General features: G+C 42.3%; 1 protein-coding gene across 2 annotated transcripts in view; it reads right to left on the bottom strand.

The window, feature by feature from the left end:
- DERA (deoxyribose-phosphate aldolase) overlaps window positions 1–22,526 on the bottom strand; it is a 97,645-nt gene that overhangs the window by 59,003 nt on the left and 16,116 nt on the right. For both annotated transcript variants that reach the window (XM_059682303.1, XM_059682302.1), the window contains exons 2-5: window positions 8,041–8,138; window positions 6,513–6,660; window positions 4,011–4,106; window positions 1,727–1,861 (exon numbers count right to left, since the gene is read on the bottom strand). In XM_059682303.1, the coding sequence (XP_059538286.1) occupies window positions 1,727–1,861; window positions 4,011–4,106; window positions 6,513–6,660; window positions 8,041–8,138 (477 nt within the window). The remainder of the gene's footprint in view (window positions 1–1,726; window positions 1,862–4,010; window positions 4,107–6,512; window positions 6,661–8,040; window positions 8,139–22,526) is intronic.

Raw genomic sequence — 22,526 nt, 5'->3', positions numbered from 1 at the left:
AATAAAAAGTGAATAATATGTAAACAAGAAAAACATCGTAAAATTGCAAATATAAAATTAGAGGTAATTTTTTAAATCAATCAAATAACTGGAAGGTAAAGTTGATAAAATCTTCCAGCAATTAGTACAAAAACCTAATGATGAAAAATTATAAGGTAAAAGATCCACACCATTATAAAATGCCTCAATACAAAGGACAGAGAAAAATCCTAAAAACTTCCAGAGAAAAACAGAAGGAATCACAATGGCGGTGGATTTCTTAAAAGTAATACAGGAAGCTGAAATACAATGGAGAAATGACTTCAAGATTTCAAAGAAAATCAAATCTAAACTCCAACACCTGGACACACTTTCATGTCCATGTGACACTAGAACAGAAGTATTGCCAGGTGTGTGAAGTACAGTAGACATTATTTACACCAATATTTGTTTTTCCTTTCCTTCCTAGTACCCAGAAGACTACACTTCCCAGATTTCTCCAAGGTAGGGAGGCCATGTGTTCTGATCAAGTGTCTGTGGGCAGAAGTGGCATGAGCCATTCCTGCCAAAGCATTAAAGAGAGGTGTGAGTGCCACATGTTCTGAAGAGGCCTCATGTTGAGATGGTAGAGCCACAAGATCGAAGCAGTTTGATCACTGAGAGGCCACAGGAAAGACAGCTGCCCTGGAGAGGTAAAATCTATTTCTTTACTATCTATAGTAATAAAAGCATAATATGCTAGTTAGACCAGACGACCTTCCGGATGAAGCCAGGGCTGCAAGGGAAGCCTGGGTCCCAGGTGCCAGAGGGAAGCCAGTGCTGGCAGCCGGAGGAAGGAAGGCCTACTCTTGCACAAATTTCGTGCATTGGGCCTCTAGTCTAATTATAAAAGACAATAGTGTATTACTGGAATAGGCAACATCCCATTGTAATCAGTGTGAAAGTAAATCATGAATCTCAAAGGTGAATATGAAATAATATTCATAGGAGCTATGTCAAGAATAGAAGTAAATACAGACTTAGCAGACATTAATAATTCCACATCCTAAAAATACACAAAGATTAACATATAAAAGGGAAATTTCCTCCATCATATTAAAATACACTTTGCATAAAAGACTTGCCTGGAGTGATTATTGCATTGATTAACAAAACAATATAGAATAGGATAAAAGTTAATAATCTACTGAATGGGAATAACTATTCACCTAAGCACTCAGAAGGATCTAAAAAGCTCATGCAGGTAGGCAAATTCCAGGATTTATCAGGGGCACAAGGATGAGTGATCTTAGCCATGGCTTCTCCTAGATCAGCGGTTCTCAACCTGTGGATCGCAACCCCTTTGGGGGTGGAACGACCCTTTCACAGGGGTCGCCTAAGACCATCGGAAAACACACATATAATTACATATTGTTTTTGTGATTAATCACTGTGCTTTAATTATTTTCAATTTGTAACAATGCATATCAGATATGTACATTACAATTCATTAACAGCAGCAAAATTACAGTGATGAAGTAGTAACGAAAATAATTTATGGTTGGGGGTCACCACAACATGAGGAACTGTATTAAAGGGTCACAGCATTAGGAAGGTTGAGAACCACTGCCCTAGATTCACCCTCCCATCCAATCACTTGTGATGTGGAGCAATAATTTCCAAAACATGCTGTCTCTGACCAGATCCCCACCATTTCGTCCACCAGGGAAGAACTGTGTCTCCCTTGTAGGTTAGGACATGCACCTACCTTCCCACTGGCCTGTCAGCACCAAGGTCCTGTTAATTACCACATCGATTTCCGTAGCTCCATCTTCCACAGCCAATCTGACCTCTTCTAATCGTGTTTTTAAATGAGTCTGTCCAGCTGGAAAGCCAGTGGCCACTGGTAGAGAACGGAAAAAAGAAAAGAAAGGAAGGAACTTCGTTTGGTCAACCAAGAATTTCAGACAAAATAAATCAGCATTTAAAGACCAAAGCATTCATGACACTTAAAAACTTCATGCATATCCTGATAAGTTAAGTGTGAAGAAACAGAATGTTATCTCATATAGTAATGGCATTAGGACAGACATCAGCATTATATCCTCGCGTCTAGAAGACCTGAAATCAAGTTGCTTCAGAGATGCTCATGAGGTTACTCTGAGCAAATAGCAATTAAAAAAATGTCATCACACTGATGCTCATAAAATAGTAGCTGTATCCCTATCTTGACATCAGGACACTAATTATGCATCCCACTCAGGAGGCCCTCAATGTATTTTTTATTTACCATTCACATTTTTAGCCATTGTAACCAAATTGTAAGGTAGGTTCCTCCCCATGCCTATCTTAGAACAACCAGCTAAGCAGACAGGAATAAAGGAAAGAGAATGAAGAAAAAGCACCTGATCAGTCCACAAAACTGGGGCAGGGACAGAGCTGGGACGAGCAGGGCCAAACATAAAGAAAATGAAAACACAACTACAGTTTCGGAAAAGTATTAAACATTTTGACACGCATCATTAATTCCATTCTGAGAGCTATAGATAATCCCTTGTGTTACCTTGATGTTAAATTCCTTGGGTCTGCTCCCTTAGAGGAAGGCACATTTCTCTGTTGTATAGAGGAAACGCTGAATCGACTGAGAATTTAACATCAGTAAAGGTGTAGCTGCCAAATACTTTGGGAATCTTCACAAATGAGCTATATGTAAATACTGTACATAATGTTTCTTTTGATGTATTTTGAATACAATAAATTAACAATCTTTATAGATACTTTTTTAAAGCACCAGGATATTCCTCCAACATCTTTTTTTTTTTTTAATATGTTTTTATTGATTTCAGAGCGAGAGGAAGGGAGAGAGATGAAAAGATGGAAACATCAGTGAGAGAGAAACACCAATCAGTTGCCTCCTGCACGCCTACTACTGGTAATGGAGCCCTAACCGGGAACTGAACAATGACCTCTTGGTTCATAGGTCAATGCTCAACCACTGAGCCACTCCAGCCAGGCTCTCCAACATCTTTTAAAAGTAAATTTTAATTTTACGTCCATCCATCCATCCACCCATCCATCCATCTATCTATGTGTAAGAGGCAGACACACACACATACCCACACACACACACACTATATTGAAGGTTTTAAAAAGACTTTTCTTTCCCTTACGCCATGTCCTACGTGTCTATCTTAAGTCAGTAACTCTTGAACATGCCCTCTTTTATCTTCTAGGCTTTGGGGTGTCTCTCATCATCGCCCACAGGGACAGGGATAGTCTCCCTAAGTCCAGCTCACCCCTTCTCATTTGCTCACTACCATGCCCTAACTCAGGACATCATGAAGTGGATCGTGGTCTGCCCCTGCTTAAAACCTTTAGGTACCTTCCCCATCACCAGAACACAGCCCAAATGGCGCAGCCTGGCATGGTCTCCCGTAAGATCTCCAGCTTCAACTCCCACAGTCCCACCTCAGGATCCAACAATTGCAAGCCACCTGCAGTTCTCGGAACATGCTTCTGCCTTTACCCACACTCGTTCTTCTGTCTAAATGCCATTCCCTATGTTCTCAACACTGGAAACTCCCTTACCCTTTCAGACCCAGTGCAGTTATTGTTTGTCTCTATGAAGCATTCCCTTACTCTCCAAGTGTCACCAACCTCTGCAGAATAAATAAGTTCCCGCTCAAAGTTACCACTACCTTCTGCATGACTTTATTATCATATTTTACATTTATATAATATACTACACATCTGGCATTATGATTTTTTAAATTTGATTATTCCTCCAAAACAACTAAGTTGCCTTAAGGACAAGGATACAGGTCTATATTTTTGAGAATATAATTCCCTTTGATTAAAGGAATTAGTAATTAGTTAATGTTAATTGCTACCTGGAAGGCAATTAATAAATACTAAAAGAATAAATACAACCGATCAAATACATAAAACTGATTAAAAGCATAGTGTACAACTATATGTAATACCCCAAGATGTCTGAGCCGAAGAACTGGAAACATGTTGAAAGACATCAACAAAAGCCACACCAGTTTTACCTGATGCCACGGGAATAGTACAGCCGGCAGCCTTCAGTGCTTTCACGGCATCACACACACGGGCAGGGTAGACACAGACGGCAGCCGTAGTGATGCCTATGAAGAAAGAAACCACAGCAGCCTTCTGAATGGGAAGTTCAATATGCCTTTAACTATTATCTATAGCACAGTATCAGCAGAAATCAAAATGAGAGGGAAAAAGAATTCCCCCATGATGCAGCAAAAATTAAAAGATTTTTATTTATTTTTATTTTATTTTATTGTTTAAAGCATTACAAATAGTAGTACGTATTGTCTCCTTTTTTTTTCCCCATTGACCTTCCCCGACCTCCCCCACCCCTGGCACATGCCCTAACCCCACCCCCCCAGTGTCTTGTGTCCATTGGTTATGCTTATATGCATGCATACAAGTCCTTCGGTTGATCTCCTACCTCCCCCATCAACACTCCCCAGCCTTCCCACTGTAATTTGACAATATGTTCGGTTTTGATTTTCCACATTTCTTTCCAGTTCTTGACAACATGGACCATTTTCTCATCGTTACAGTCATAGAATAAGACAATTGTGATACATTGTTCTTTAAAGTTAACATAACACGACTTTTTTTAAATTCTTAAATAATAAGGGTGGTGGTCTTGGGTCAATGAAAATATCTTATTTCATGCCCTGACCGGTTTGGCTCAGTGGATAGAGCATCGGCCTGAGGACTCAAGGGTCCCAGGTTCGATTCCAGTCAAGGGCATGTACCTTGGTTGCAGGCACATACCCAGTGGGGGGTGTGCAGGAGGCAGCTGATCAATGTTTCTCTCTCATCAATGTTTCTAACTCTCTATCCCTCTCCCCTCCTCTCTGTAAAAAATCAATAAAATATATTTTTTAAAAAAATCTTATTTCATGTAATTAACAAAATCCAGATTTGTCCAGCATTCAGAAAGTGGATGAAGAAAAATATAAGCTAACCTTACAGGGTAGTATAGCAAAATGACATTTAATTAATCCTATCCCCTTTTATAAAAAATAATCTATATATATAAAGCCCAGTGACTGGAACAGCAGAACAACCAGAATGACCGGTGGCTATGATGTGTACTGCAGCAGCTAACCAGCCTGATCCAGACCCCAATCAGCCCCCCCCCGCCCCCCCCACCCCCGTCCATCTGGCCCCCAATAGGCCCCTCCCATCCCGATCAGGGGTGGGGCCAGCCAGCCAACTGCCCTCGGCCCCTCCCCACTGCCGGCCCAGCCCGATGGGCCCCCGTCAGGGCAGCCAGCCAGACCACCTGTGAACAAATTCATGCACCGGACCTTTAGTAAATAAATCTGGAACCTCCATTTTGAGGAATAAGCTCTTACAAAAATAAAAATTAAACACTATAAAACAAAACAATAACATAAAGCATACAGAGTTGTTACATTTTTCAGCCCCTCTCCCCCAAAGCTGTTACTATTAAGTATTACTAGTAGGTGTTGTTTTTATTGTCAACTCAAGAAAAACATCATAAATATTTTTCAAAAGCTGTCCAGTTTTTTAGGTCTACAACTTATCTACATATCCAGTTGCACTCATTACAGACACCCTTCATAGAAAGACCTGGCTCCTGACACCAGCCCAGCGAACAACAGGGCACGTCCTCCTGCAAACAGCATTTAGCCGTCCAGGTCTTCGTCTCCTCATTTAGAAATATTAGAGCCCGGCCAGCGTGGTTCAGTTGTTGAGCATTGACCTATGAACCAGGGGGTCACAGTTCGATTCCCAGTCAGGGCACATGCCAGGATTGTGGGCTCGATTCCCAGTGTAGGGCATGCAGGAGGCAGTCAGTCAATGATTCTCTCTCATCATTGATGTTTTTATGTCTCTCTCTCTCCCTTCCTCTCTGAAATCAATAAAGATACATATTTTTTAAAAAGAAATATTAGAAATAAGGAGACTGACTCTCAAAGGTCTCCTCCATTTCTAAAATATTAAAGTTTTGTACCTATAGCAACTTTCTAAAGTTGCTGTAAGTTCTTTCATGTATACTAAGAAAGTGAATATAACTTTTCTCAAAAGATCGAACCTAATATACAAGCATGTAATATTTCCCATTTGCATTTTATTCTCAAAAGTATTTCATTTGCTCACAGAAAATACTTTATGTATGAGATGTGATGATTAAGTAATGAGACTGGCTTTTTCACATGTGGCTGGGGAATCAGACTCAGTATTTTAGAGTCACTAGATAGAAAATTTCCCAAACTGAAGAAATGAAAAGAAAAATCAAGAAGTTCTCTACCAGCAACTTGAATCCATGATGGAAAGAACAGGCCTACACATAAGACTCAGATTCTCTCCCTGCTGTTTTTCAGAGAAGAATCTAATTATTTGTCTGTGTACACAATTCTATTACTTGGATTTTATTGTTGCTATCATTTTAGCAGCTGAATCTTGTCTTAAGTCCTCTGGATTTAGTCATCAGCATTGTAAAAAGGAAAAACGCAGACAGATTATACACCATACAATACCTTTATCGTGCATGTTTAAAGCTTCCAAGAGATCCTCCCGGATTGGATACTTGGCTTTATAACAGAGCCTTTGAATGTTGGAATATGTGTCATCGCCCGAAAGTGTAGTAAGATCTATAAAGGTAACAGCTTTCAGGAGCCAAGCAGCCTGGTTTGAAGGAAAATAAAACTAAGGTTAAAAAAAAGAAGATCAATCTCCAACCCAGTTAGTTAGCAGAGAATCACTAGACAAACATGAATGCTAAAAGCTGACATGTATACTATTCACAGCATATCATTCTGTTATAAACATTGCTAAGAGTGACCAACAACCTGAGTATCACATAGAATAAAATAAAAGGGGGAAGAGCAGTCTTACTTTTTATTTCTCCCATAGATTCCAATCTGAAATCCCTAATAGATCCAGTCTCCCCACATCTGACTGCTCCATCTCATTCACAAGGAGCCCCTCACAGCTACCCCACATGGAAGAACGTGGGAACAAGAGCATTTCTGTCTCAACGTTCCACCTCCAGCCCTGGGATCTCAGATGAGATAGTATAAAAAGACTCCATGCCCTCGCTGGTTGCTCAGTGGTTAGGGCACCAGCCCTCCGACTGAAGAGTCCCGGGTTCAATTCCAGTCAAGGGCACGTACCTCGGTTGCAGGTTTGATCCCAGTAGGGCATGTGCAGGAGGCAACGAATCGATGCGTCTCTCTCACATTAACATTTCTCTCTCTCTGCCTCTCCCCCTCCCTTCCACTCTCTCTAAAAATCAATGGGAAAAATAGCCTCGGGTGAGGATTAACAACAACAAAAAAAGACTCCCTAACTCCTTTGTTTGTTTGTTTCAATTTAATCCAATTCCATTTTTAAATAATATTCATATCTCCCAACTCATTCTGACTAGTTTCCTTTTAACTTTTCAATCAGCATATCTCCAAAGATGAACAAAATGTGAGATGTCACCCAAAAGGATTCGATCACAACACTTTGCCTCCCTGGTAGAATGGACTCTCAATTCCTTTCAGTCCTGCGAGGCATAGCACGTCTTTGGTTGGTATCCACAGGAGAATATGCTGACCACAAGTACTCCACGCAACATCATTTTTCTGAATTTTGAAACATGATTTATGAAAATTAATATGAAGGAAAATATGATGGTCAAAGGAGGTCACCGAAGGGCCTCAGCAGTGGGCACACCAGGTTTGGGTGTTACGGTTTGAAAATTCAAATAGAAGCCATCCAAAGGAGGTATGTCCAAGAAACTGAATAAATGTGTTGAGAAAAGATGCCATTGAGTGCACTCATGAATAAAGATGCCTCAAAGTCATTTGCGGCTTTGCCACTCAAGAGTGATAACAATTTTAACTTGTTTGGATAAATGTGTTATCTTTCTCCAACCCATCATCATCATATATGAATTATTAAAATAAGTCATGGACAGCTGCAATCTTTTAAGGTTAGATACATCTTGAGCGAAATTCAATACTGCGGCCTTGAGGGAAGAGCCAGGCACTGGAAGGTACAGGCACTAAGAAGCCTGACCTGCCACTCCTTCTTCACGGTCCTGCGAGCCTGGATTTGTTGAGCGCGTCTCAGGACCGCCGGTTGATTCACTTGTATTTTGGAGATCCAGCTGAGGTCTAAAAGGGAATGAAGAATACTTTTTAAAACTTAAGAAGTTTTATTAAATACAGTCACCCATTTTTTTTTTTTAACACGGCCCTTGAAAGGATATATTTATCATCTGGCACCACAGCTCTCTTAGAGCTTATGTTTCTTTTTCGCGCAACTACAAATAAATAACCTTGTTGAAAGAAGCCCAGTCATGAAAAGGCATGCTTCGTGGAAAGTTAAGTACATTTGGAACCGGAAGAGCCTGCATTGATTCATTACACAGACGTGCCTAACAATGGGGGGGAAATGTTGTGCTGCCCGGGCCACGTGCCTCGCTTCTGACAGCGAAGACTTATGTGTGAGTGCCCAGGCCAGGAGAGCAAACGATTAAAACATACTTAAGTGAATTGATGTTGGGCCTTAAAGGAATCCTCAATCACTACCCCCTCACTGACAAGATTAATATCTACTACATGCTGACATGATACAGCCCATTCTTTCCTCAAAGGGGAATTTTTCAGAATGTATTAGAAATTACAACATTGATATAGCAGAGGTTAGGAAAAGGAAAAGAAACAAGCTGCTCAAAATTCCAGGAGACATCTCTGTTGCTTCCGTTTTGAAATGCTCTTTCCGACGCCATCCCACCCGCCGTTCTCCGCTGGTTGACTGAAATTTCTACTTTAAGGCCCAGCCTGTACGGTTTTCTTTGTGAAAACACTGCCAACTCCCCGCACAGAGCCAACACTTGGATCCCTCTCTACTGGGGAACTTGTATCAGTTCATACTGGAGTTGGGGTAAAATTGTCGCTTGTATTTCCTGTGTTGTGAGTCATGACCTTACTCATCTCTGAGTGTCCAAACCAAACACAGTGTCGGGCGCACACGCAGTGCAACTGCACCCACCAACACTCTGTAACACAGGTGGCCTCACCCATTTACCTTCTGTAGCCAACCTCATTCTACATCCCTCTGGCAACCTCATGTTTTTAAAGAATCTTCTAGAGCCTTAAAGGACTATTGTAGAAAAGGTTACTCAAGAGGAAAGGTGTCACAATTCAACAATTATTTATAAAGCGATGGGGGGAACTGCTGATTGCATACTGGACTACGTAACAACACAAATAATAAATCATTTGCATCTACCACAAAAATAAAACTACAAAGATAGTCAGTTTCTACAAAAGACTCTCTCTCTCTCTACTTCTCTCTCTTCCTCTCATTTCCATTCGATGGTGTAGAAATTGCAAGTTAGCATTTGAATGATTAATAATGATATTCTTATTTTAAATATCACTGAAGAAGGAACATAGTCTGGGTGCTTTTTTCCCTAATTAAATGATTGTGTTAGCCGAAATCATTTAACAAACAGATTTTTAACATTTCAATCCATCTGTTCCTGCTTGTCTGCTGAACCAACTTCACAGAGAACTGGAGTCTAAGGTCAGGCACATGAAATCTGCCTCTTCCTCCCCACCCCAAGGGAATAGAACCAGATAGACACACTGGACTCATCCCAGTTTTTCTGAGACCTATAAGAACTTCTCTCTAACCAAAGGTAGGGGGCTCTTTTATTTTTTTTTTTTAACTACTACTAATGGTGATCAAGTTCATGGAAAAGAATGTTTCCGGCAGATAGTAAAAATGAATGAAGCAAGCAGCTGGGTGAAATACAATACTCACCACCAGGCAGCCATGGACAATAGTCAAAAGAGGGAAGCCTATGACGGTGGGACACACTTTAAGGGACTATCCTTTATTTCATGTGACACTTCCTGGAAGCATCTCCCCACTTCTTCTCTACCCCACCCACTCCGGCCACGGCTGCCAGAGAGGTCTCAGGCAATCCCAATCTTCATAATCTGACTTCCTCCCCCCTCTCATGCCCCGTCTTCTCCCTCTCTGCCAACTGAGCTCTGTGGCACAGCCTTTCCAAAGCACTGGGAGTTCACTGACACATTCCACCATGCTCTGTCTCTGGACCTGTGCAGGCTGCCGGTCCCTCCTGCCTAGAATGCCTTTCCTTATCTCCCCTGGACAGTGAGCCCTTACTCAACCTCTAAGACTCAGTTCAAGGATCGGAATAGACATTTTTCCAAAGAAGACATACAGATGGCCAACAGGTACATGCAAAGATGCTACACATCACTGATCGGGAGGGAGATGCAAATCAAAACCACCATGAGCTATCACCTCACACATTTAAAAATTAGACAAAGAAGTGTTAGTGAGGATATAAAGAAAAGAGAACCCTTGTGCACTGTTGGTGGGAATGTAAATTGGTGCAGCCACTCTGAAAAACAGTATGAAGGTTACTCAAAAAATGAGCCCTAACTGGTTTGGCTCAGTGGATAGAGCATCGGCCTGTGGACTCAAGGGTCCCAGGTTCGATTCCAGTCAAGGGCATGTACCTTGGTTGCAGACACATACCCAGTAGGAGGTGTGCAGGAGGCAGCTGATCAATGTTTCTCTCTCATTGATGTTTCTAACTCTCTATCCCTCTCCCTTCCTCTCTGTTAAAAAATCAATAAAATATATTTTAAAAAAGAAAAAGAAAAATGAAAAACAAAACTACCAAATGATTCAGCAATTCCACCTGGATTTTTTTCTAAGGGAAACAAAATCATTAAATCAGAAAGACATGGGCACCCCCATTTTCACTGCCGCATTATTTTACAGTAGCCAAGATATGGAAAAAACCTAATTGTCCACTGACAAATGAATGAATAAAGAATAAAATGGAATATTATGATATTCTTTAGTCATGGAAAAGGAAATTCTGACATCTGTAACACTATAGATGGACCTTGAGAACATGACACTAAGTGAAATAATTCATTCAAAAACAAATATTATATGATCTCACTTAGATGTGGAAGCTAAAAAAACAAAACTAAAAAAAGCTGAACTCAGCCCTAGGTGGTTTGGCTCAGTGGATAGAGCGTAGGCGTGTGGACTGAGAGGTCCCGGGTTCGATTCCGCTCAAGGGCATGTACCATGGTTGCAGGCTCCTCCTGGGCCAGGCCCTGGTCGGGGCACATGCAGGAGGCAACCAATTGATGTTTTTCTCTCACATCAATATTTCTCTCTGTCTTGCCCTCTCCCTTCCACTCTCTCTAAAAATCAATGGAAAAATATCCTCCAGTGAGGATTGAAAAAAAAAAAAAGCTGAACTCAGAGATACATAGAACAGATTGGTGGTTGCCAGAGGCAGGGTGTGGAGGGTTGGGTGTGAAATGGGTGAAGGTGGGGACAGAAGGTACAAACTTCTACAGTAGTAACAAAATCAATGTCATAAGGATGTAAAGTACAGTAGGGTGATTACAGTTAATAATGCTATATTTCATATTTAAAATCACTTAAAAGTTCTCATCACAAGGAAAAGAATTATAACTGCATGGTGATGAAGGTTAACTAATTTTATTGTGGCAATTATTTCACAACAATATATTTATCAACTCATTATGTTGTACACATAAAAACTAAGACAGTGTTACATGTCAATTATATCTCCATAAAGAATTCTCAATCCAAATGCCACCTTCTCCATGAACCCTCTCTGAACCACAGAGGTTGAGCTATTTTGGCTTCTTTTTTCTTCCATGGGCTCCTTTACAATCTGCCTTCAGTACCCTCCCCTTCGTTCTGAATGGCACTAATTTCTCTAAATGCTCATTCTCCCAACAGATTTTTAAAAATCCAAGCAAAGTGCTTAATACATGGATAGCATTCAATAAATTAGCTAAATGGCTCCCAAAGGCCAGAAATGATCTATTCTAGAAGTCTTTGCCAGTTGCTTTTTATTTTTAATGTTTATCTTCCCCCCCACCCAGCTTTATTGAGGTATAATTGACAAATAAAAATGATATATATTTAAGGTATACTACTTGCTGTTTGTTTTTGTGTGGGGATTTTATTTTAATTTTTATTGACTTTAGAGAGAGAGGAAGGAAGAGAGAGAGAGAAATATTGATTGGCTGCCTTTTACATGTGCTGGACTGCAGAACCAGGGTATGTGCCCTGACTGGTCATCATACCCACCACCTTCTAATGCAGTGGTTCTCAACCTTCTGACCCTTTAAATACAGTTCTTCATGTTGTGACCCAACCATAAAATTATTTTCGTTGCTACTTCATAACTGTAATGTTGCTACTGTTATGAATCGTACTGTAAATATCTGATATGCAGGATGGTCTTAGGCGACCCCTGTGAAAGGGTCGTTCGACCGCCAAAGGGGTTGCGACCCACAGGTTGAGAACCGCTGTATGTATATGACAACACTCCAACCAACTGAGCCACACCAGCCAGGGCTACAACTTAATGTGTTGATATACATTTTATGTATACTGTAAATTAATCGCCACAATCAAGGTAATTAATATATCCATCGCCTCACACATCTACCTTTTTTGGGTGTGTGTACGCAGAACATGTAAGATCTACCTCATAGCACGTTTCCAGTATACAACACAGCATGGTTAATTCTAGTCATGTTACTATATAATAGCTCTCCAGGACTTAGCATCTGGTATAATGAAACTCTGTACTCTAATTGCTTCTGATTAGAGAGGACTTTTGGATCTCCACGAGAGAAGTCGGGACTGAGCGTGAATGAGATACCTGAAGACATTCATCTTAAAAACTAATTTTTAGTACAATCCCCCACCAAAGGTTAGAACCCGTGAGGCCTACTCTCACACTTCTCAGATACCACTTGCCAGAGGTCCCTGCAAACCATCTCTTGGAGAATGTAATAGGATTACCTTGCTCACAGTATCAGGCTCTACTGCTAAAAATATCACTAGTGGTCATAAAATTACCCAGCCCCATGTTTAATCTAGCCACAGAATTTGCCTCTGTGACCTCCCATGGTAATGAATTATAAGTGACTATCTCATTTTATTAGCACTTAATTTGCTACTCTTTAATTTCATCAAATAACCCTTGTTCTCATATTATGGGGTCTGGGGAAAAGGAAGAACTGATTGGCCTTTGTTATGTCCTTCATAATTTTTAATATTTTACTCGAGTACCCTTTAGCGTCTCCTTTCCAGGAGAAGTGATTCTATTGCACACAATCTCATCAGGACCATAGAATCCACTCTTATGGGGCCAGGAGGGGTTTCAAGTACATGTGTCTTTGGGGAGAATAGATATGAAATCATAATTGGAAGGCGGTAATACTCTTTTCTTAACACTCTCCAGTGAAGAAAATCCCACGGTTTCTCTTAGTATGTCATTTGGTGCCTTTCAGGCTCTCTATCATTTATAAATTTGTTCTCAAAGACTCTTCTCACAATTCTTTATTATTATTATTTTTCCTGTTTCAGTCTCAGTGGAGAGAGATCATTTTCCCCAAAAATCTACTTTGTAGCCTTTCCATCACTCCCATTTGTGTTTCTATGGCTATCCGTGAACTTCTTCACAATATAAAACATATAACACCAAATAACTGTATAAAAGAAGGTTTGTTTTGTATTTTGATTTTACCTTTGTTCCTAATGGAGAAAAACAGAAATTGTGATGCTTTATTAGAGACTTTTCCCCAAAAAACCTTGGAAGAGTATGAAAGATTACATTTCCCATGTTTTCTCTTTTCATTCTCCCTGGGTTTTTATATGGAACTAGAGGCCTGGTGCACGACATTTGTGCACTGTGGGGGGGGGGGGGTATCCCCCAGCCAGGCCTGCGCCTTCTCGCAGTCTGGGACCCCTGAGGGATGTCCACCTGCCAGCTGGCAGACATCCCCCAAGCGGTCCTTAGCCCTGCTACAGAGGCAGGACCGGCTCCCACCACTGCCACTGCGCTTGCCAGCCGTGAGCCCGGCTTCTGGCTGAGCGGTGCTCCTCCTGTGGGAGCGCACTGACCACCAGGAGGAAGCTCCTGCGTTGAGCATCTGCCCCCTGGTGGTCAGTGCAGTGTCATGGAGACCAGTCGTTCTGCTGTTCAGTTGATTTGCATATTAGCCTTTTATTATATAGGATTGTACCACCTGAATCTGTTCCCTAGTGCTGTCTCCAGTCATTTTCTGATATGCACTTGTACAGTTTTCATCCCAGACTCTATTACTGAGAACCTCTTGCTAATTGACTATTATTTCTGTGTTGTTTATTTTCAATTCTAATTTGCAACTTCCCAGGGGTGAGCCACACCCTCCCGTACAAGTGCCTAGCACAATAACTGCTGTTCAATATGTCTGTTGCATCACAGTAAATTTATTTTTTACTTCAGACACTGAAACTAGTGAAGTATCAACTTGATCGCATCTAGTCTTTCTACCTTAGCCATGGAAAAGGTTAGCTTAGCTACTAAAAAAGAGCCCTGAATATCAGTACATGCCTGATCCAGCCAGGCTCAGAAGACATTCAATTTATATAAATGAGCAGGCTCAGCCTCACCCAGTTCCTAAGCCAGAAAGATACAAGCCAGAGACTGTGCTGGGAGCCTGATCCTTACCAGCAGATGGAGTCTAGAATTAGTCTTCCTCCCAAAGCCCAGTATCCAATAAACCCTGGGCAAGCCCATATAGGGCATCCAGGCCCCCACTGGACATTAGCCAACTCTTCCAACAGTCCTCAGAATCCAGAAATGCTCTATAAACCAAGACACCAGCAACCTGACAACATAGGCTGCCACAGCACTCAGAGCCTTGCTACTCTGTCATCTCCCCAGAGCCACTCTGCCCCTAATCGCTAATTCCCATCCCACACACATCACCAACCAGATCATTCTTTAGGATTCCAATCCAAGTCCAGGTCATTGATGAGTTTATTATACCCTCTGAAATACTTCAACTTAAATTGCTGGCACCAAGTTAAAAGCCAACTTGATCCCTCTGCAGCAATCTTGACTATTCTCTGCTTACACTCCTCTTTCATCTGGCTATCATTTCTAATATGTCTTATATCCACGGCTACATGGGTTATAACATTCTTTCAGAATGTTCGAGGGGTTGGTTAATGTCCAATGGCGCCATGGATGCCCTAGAGGGCTCTCCAGGTCTGACTAGGATTTCCATTTATTCATCCATTCAATGCCAGGCACTGCTATAGGCTCTGCAGATTCAGCAGTGGAAGAAAAAAAACAAAATTCTACTCTAAAGAGCTTGTTCTGATGAAAAGAACCAGATAAACATGTAACTACTAGAGGCATGGGTGGGGTCCCTCGGCCTGGCTGGCAATGGGAACCTATCAGGGCCGGCCAGCAGAGGAAGTGGGACTGTGGGAAGTTGGCTGTGGGAGCACACTGACCACCAAGGGGCAGTTCCTGCATTGAGCGTCTGCCCCCTGGTGGTCAGTGCACACCACAGCGACCGGTCGAACAGTCATTCGGTCACTTAGGCTTTTATATATATATATATATTAGAGGCCCGGAGCACAAAATTCGTGTATTGGGGGGTGTCCCTCAGCCCAGCCTGCACCCTCTCCAATCTGGGACCCCTTGAGGGATGTCCGACTGCCTGTGGGATCGGGCCTAAACCAGCAGTTGGACATCCCTCTCACAATCCGGGACTGCTGGCTTCCAACCGCTCACATGCCTGCCTGCCTGATTGCCCCAACCACTCTGCCTGCCAGCCTGATCACCACCTAACCGCTCCCCTGCCAGCCTGATCAACACCTAACTGCTCCCCTGCTGGCCCAATTGCCCCCAACTTCCCTCCCCTGCCGGCCCATTCACCCCCAACTGCCCTCCCCTGCTGGCCTGGTCACCCCCAACTGCCCTCCCCTGCCAGCCATCTTTTGATGACCATCTTATGACCACATGGGGGCAGCCATCTTGTGGGAGGGCATAATGGTCAATTTGCATATTACCTCTTTATGATATAGGATATATGGCTGCAATGAAAAGTTATATAGGATAAGAAATGGAGGATGCAGGGATTGGCACAGTCAGAGAAAGTCTCTGATAAGAAAACATTTGAGCAGAACCCCAGTTGAAATAGGAAGTGAGCAATGAGGCCACTGTCCAGGGAAACAGTGTCCAGGCAGAAGTGCAAATGCAAAGGGCCTAAGGCAAGAGTGAACATGTCGTATGTGAGGCAAAGCTGAGACACAGGTGTAACGGAGGAGAGTCAGCAAGAGGGGCAGGAAGTGGTAGAGAGAAAGTCAGAGAGGAAGGCAAGGGCCAGGCCATTGAATAAAATGTTTTCCAAACAGAGAGTCATGACCCATAGATGTGTCATGATATCAATTCGGTCAGTTGCAACCAGCATTAAAAAAAAAAAAAAAGGCCGTAACCGGTTTGGCTCAGTGGATAGAGCGTCGGCCTGCGGACTGAAAGGTCCCAGGTTCGATTCCGGTCAAGGGCATGTACCTTGGTTGCGGGCACGTCCCCAGTAGGAGGTGTGCAAGAGGCAGCTGATCAATGTTTCTCTCTCATCGATGGTTCTAACTCTCTATCTCTCTCCCTTCCTCTCTGTCAAAAATCAATAAAATATATTTTAAAAAAAAAAAAAGAAGAAGAAGAAATAGAATAAAATAGAAAAACATCAGGGTACACTCTCTGTAATATTGGGGGGGGTGGTCATTTACGGAAGTTCTGTTTTAATCACATGTATGTAGGCATGTACTTTGTGGCAATATAATACACAAAGCCTGTTAGAAAGCCCCTTAAGTAGGACTCTTTCAAGCTGGAAAGGACTTTAGGTGTGAAATGGGAAGTCTTTTGAGAATTCTGAGCACAGGGCTAAAAGGATTTGATTTACATTTTAAAAGCAAGCCTCTGGCTGCTGGGGGGAAGCCAATTGAAAGGCTCACACAAGAGCAGGTGGTGCGTCACACCAGAACACTCCAGTGGCGGGGCCAATGGTGGAGATCTCATCAGTCCACTGACGGGAACATTTCTATTCTGCCTTCAAACAAATAAGAGCTACCTCCTCTCTGGTGCCATTATTCCCATGTGGAGAGTGAACAGTCCAAGAAAAGTTGACATTCCAGCAGCAGCTCCAAGGTTCACAAAGCACACAGTTCAAGGACGTTTCCTCTGCTCTCCACCCAGAAATATCCTCAGATAAGTGGAAGATTCACAGATCAGAACAAACTGTCAGGGCTGGTCTCTGGGCCTCCTCTCTGACCCTCTCCACACTTTAACGACTGGAATGAAATCTAACCATTCCTCCTGGTACTGACCATCTGCTGAGCTTTTAAATATATTTTTATTGATTTCAGAGAGGAAGGGATAGGGAGATAGAAACATCAATGATGAGAGAGTCATTGATTGGCTGCCACCTGCGTGCCCCACACTGGGGACCAAGCCAATAACCCGGACATGTGCCCTGACCAGGAATCGAACCATGACCTTCTGGGTTCATAGGCCGAAGCTCAACCACTGAGCCACACTGGCTGGGCCATCTGCTGAGCTTTTAGTCACTACAGTGACCACATCATCCTGGGCAACTAGGACATGCCCAGTTGACACACCCTTGTCCCATCTAGTTGGGCATTTGTCTTGTACATTTCATTTTAAACAAACTTAAACCAGTTCAGGTTTGGTAGACCCCAATTTCTACCATGGTCTCCAGTAATAGTGTTAAAGGGTGTGCAGTGAGCAGAGCTCTCACCTGAATATGTGGTTCACTCTAGGAAACCAAAACCTTTTTTCCACCTTCCCAAACATAACAGAAACAACACTCCCAGTACGCAGGGCATTCACTGGCGGCTCAGGGCATTCGGAGTATCTGTGGCTGGCAACAGCTGAGTCCTTCCAGTCTTGAGTGATGATAGGAGAAGTAAGCAACACTGTTCTTTCTCTGTAGTCATTTGCTATAGCTGCCAGCTGTGCCCTGGCCTGAGCCCCAAACTGCAAGAGATACAGCCACACCATGCCACACATCAATAGGGTCACGAGAAGTGTTTGGATGTGTAGGTTAGATGAACATGGAATATGTCGGGGAATCTCTAGATTCCTTGAGGAGAGCAGAATGAAAGCAATGCTTTGGTCATTTTTATATTCAATAAATCTAAAATTATTGCCGAAACTAGTTTGGCTCAGTGGATAGAGCGTCGGCCTGTGGACTGAGGGGTCCCGGGTTCGATTCCGGTCAAGGGCATGTGCCTGGGTTGCGGGCATATCCCCAGTGGGAGATGTGCGGGGGGCAGCTGATCGATGTTTCTCTCTCATCGATGTTTCTAGCTCTCTATCTCTCTCCCTTCCTCTCTGTAAAAAATCAATAAAATATATTTTAAAAATAAATAAATAAAATTATTTTTGGGGGGTTAGGTTTCCTTATTTTGAAAAAAAAATCCATCAGCAGCAGTGAACTCAAAAAAAGTACTACATCTAATGAAAAAGTAGATCCTGAATTTTTATTTCTCAGGAAAGTTGATAATCTGTAATCTGGACAAAATGCTCTTCAACATTTATCATGTGTCAACATCGCTCTACAGAGATATCACGGGCTCCAAGAAGACCCAAACTTGCTTAAAAAGCATTTGTAGATACTCCAAAAATTAGCTGTTATGTTAAGAATCCTGTGTGTAAAGATGACAATTTAATACCGCCTCAAAGGGTAGTCACATAAAACTCTGAAGCATGACTTTCCCTTCAGATAAAATGTGTGCTCTAAATATTGCTCATTTTACATCCAAATTTCCTGATGTGTATAAGAAAAAAAAACACACAGCTATTCATTTTTTGTTTCCAGAAGCAGAATTTCACAAACAAGTAGGAAATAACAGTTTTATATCAGAATCAAAACATGATTCATCACTTAGCTACTATGTGACAAGAAAACTGAAGGAAGGGACATCTGGGGACAAGGAAGGAGGATTCATAAACAGCAACACATCAGAAGAAGTGCTGGCATCAGAGGGGAAGGGAGAAAAAAGTGGGTGATTTAACGACACAAAGAATCGACTTAAAGCAACCACATTATTTCTCTACCCTTAGTGAAATAATTGATACAGGCAAGCATTACCAATGGATCAAAAGACACTGAGTGATAAGTTCATGGGTCAACTGGATATGCACATGGTGTAGAAGTACTGCCTCATACATTACTTGCAGGTCAAAGGGCTAAACGGGAACTGTACAATCGGCAGATATAGCTGCAATCTTTTTTAGACATATGACCCAACTTAACATCAGACACTCTTTATATGCCTCATGACATGATGCAGTATGAACTACATAGCATCACTACTGAAGTGCTCTGACCAGACCTGTTTAAGCTGAATCTAATCAAGTTTTAGATAGGGGATGGTGAATTTTTGACTCTATGTGCCAACTGGACTGGCTCACGGGGTGTCCGGGTACTTTTTTAAAACATTATCTCTGGGTGTATCTTGTGAGGGTGTTTCGGAAGGGATCAACCCCTGAATGCGTACACTGATGAAAGCAGACTGCCCTCTGCAATGTGGGTGGGCCTCATCCAATCCCTTGAAGGCCAGGATAGAACAAAAGGCTGAGTGAGAAAGAGCTCTCTCAGTGTCTGCCTCCCCCAGCAGAGACACTGGGCTAGCCCTGACCTCAGACTTACACTCAAAAGGGAACTTACACCATTGACTCTTCTGGTTCTCAGGCCCTCAGGCTTAGACTCCACTCACACCACCCGCTCTCCTGCGTCTCCAGCTCGGCACCTGCAGGTCGTGGACTTCTCAGCCTCCAGAATCACGTGAGCCAATCTTTTATACTATATCTCTTTATTTATATCTACATCTATTTACCGACTACTGATTCTAGAAAAACCAGGCTTAGGCAAGATACAACTTCCAAATTAAAGGAAACAAACACAGAAGACAGACAGAGAAAAAAGTTACATGACATCATGAGGAAATAACCAGATAAATCCCCCAAGTTGGGGCAGTCAGATAACCCAACAGCATCAAACTCAGTAAAAGAAGGGATTCTATTTCAGATTAAGGGAAACAAATACAACTGAATATAATGCATAGTCCTGATTCGGAACCGGGCTTGAACCAAGCAGTGATAAAATACATTTTGGGGACAACTGAAGAAATTGAAATATGAATTGGTATTAGATGATATGAATTATTTCAAATTTGGTTAATGTGACAATGGTATTAATAAAAAATATTTTTATTCCTTAAAATGCTAAAAGTATTTATTTTTTTAAATATATTTTATTGATTTTTTACAAGAGAGGAAGGGAGAGGGATAGAGAGTTAGAATCATCGATGGGATAGAAACATCGATCAGCTGCCTCCTGCACACCCCCTACTGGGATGTGCCCACAACCAAGGTACATGCCCTTGACCAGAATGGAACCTGGGACCCGTCAGTCCCCAGGCCGACGCTCTATCAACTGAGCCAAACCAGTTAGGGCCTAAAAGTATTTATGAGTAAAATGTCATTATAATTTTAATTTTAAATATTTCATGCCCTGGCCAGTGTGGCTCAGTTGATTGGACATTGCCCATGCCCCATAAGATTGCCGGTTCTATTCCTGGTCAGGTACATGCCCGGGTTCTGGGTTTGATCCCCGACAGGGAGCATGCAGGAGGCAGGTGGTCCATGTTCCATTCCCTCATCCATGTTTCTCTTTCTCCCTCTCCCTTCCTCTCTCTCATCTAAATTCTTAGGTATAAGCAATAGCTAATCTAAATTTCAGTATCTGCTTAAAATTACTCATTTTCCCTGGCTGGTGTGACTCAGTTGGTTGGGCATTGTACCGTGCACCAAGAGGTCATCATTCGATTCCCTTCCCGATCAGGGCACATGCCCGGGGTTGCAGCTCAGTCCCCAGTGGTGGGCATGCCGGAGAAAGCCGATAGACGTTGCACTCTCACTTTGATGTTTCTCTCTCTCTCTCTCTCTCTCTCTCTCTCTCTCTCTCTCTCTCTCTCTCCCCCCTCCCCCCCCCCCCGTCCCTTACTCCCTCCCTCCCCTCCCTTCCTCTCTAAAATCAATATTTTTTAAGAAACATATTTAAAGTAAATAAATTACTCTCATTGGTCAGAATAGCATTACCAAAGAAAACCTCAAAAGCCATTTGGAAGGCAAAGTCAACAAAGGACTTCAGACAAATTAAACACCACCCCCCCCCCAAAAAAAAATAAATATATATATATATGTATATATATATATATATATATATATATATATATATATGACTAATATAAACATTTAACTCTCTTACCCAATGTGGTAATTTTAAATCCTGACTCTTAAGCAAAAATTTCATTTAGAACCTCAATGCTTTTATTTACTTATCTGCAAAGGACATGGTATTAATTAGTTAATATAATTTACCACCAACAGCCTTTAGTATTATATCTCTGGTGCTATTTTTCTAATTATATGGACCTTTATAACAAACTGACAGCTGACTTGATCCACTTCCCCAAGTAATATTGACACATCTAGTCAAGTAAATTTGTGAGCCTCATGCCTAGAATACTATGCCCTCCATTCTCACTGGGGAGCTCCCTCTCATCCTTCAGGTTATCAGCTTAAACATTCGCTACAAAGCTTTCCCTGATGCCTCATCCATAAGGTGTCCCTGTTCATGTGTGACCTCAACACCCTGTACTGCTCTGCTGTCAAGATTATCATAGAGAAAAACAGGACTAAGGGAAAGTCGATACTCAGTGCCATCACCAGCGCCCTTCCACTACTCAACTCTGAGAACACTAGCAGTCAGGCCATGTTCCCCCAGGCAAAACATGGGAGGATTCATCTCCAGACAGGTTAGTAAGCCAGGACAAGTGGAATAGGGATAAGTGGAGCTGAGACAGATAGTTAAATGGTCCAGCAGTTCTTGCCACCTAGTAAATTACAAAGTCCTATCTTCCCTAACTAAGGACACTTGAGAGTAAATGGTGTACACTTCTCCTCCCAACCAGAGAGCAAACGGCTTAAATCACCCTACTCAGGAGATCGGTAACAGAAATTCAATCAGTGCCATTTGTGCCAATCACACCCAAGGATGGATGAAGTCAGGGGAGTAAATCTCATTTTGGTGCATCAGCATAAAGCTGATTAATATTCTATTGAGATTCTCCCCTAAAATTCCTGGCTTTAGAAAACAGAAAAGAACCCTCAAGACAAAGAGGGTTCTCTCTCTGGAGCACACCCACACCTTTCTTCCCTCTCAGGCATACATCTTTACCTTTCTCCCTTGAACTCTAAGGGTCCCCACAAGACTTGCAATCAGGGGAGGAATGGGGATTGGCAGCTCGTCCTGGGCTTACCCCCTGAATTTGTCTCCAAGGCCCCCTTTTCTCTGGCTTTTCAGTGAGTTCACAGCAGCCCATCTTGGCTCACTTCTGCCACTGTGATTTTTCCTTCTCAGTGAATCCACAGAGCCCAGTGTGCCCACCAAGTACTGCCGACCAAGGAAGCTCACCCAAGCTTTGGTGTCCAGAGTGTTGAGTGGGTCTTGCTCACAAAGACAGTTAACCCCCATGTGGCTGACCTCAGTTCCCAGCCTCCGGAGGTCAAGCTAAGACCACAT

The sequence above is a fragment of the Myotis daubentonii genome, chromosome 2 (assembly GCF_963259705.1).
Source record: "Myotis daubentonii chromosome 2, mMyoDau2.1, whole genome shotgun sequence".
Classification (NCBI taxonomy): Eukaryota; Metazoa; Chordata; class Mammalia; order Chiroptera; family Vespertilionidae; genus Myotis; species Myotis daubentonii.
The sequence above is the reverse complement of the archived record's forward strand: the minus strand, read 5'-3'. Positions and strand labels throughout refer to the sequence as shown.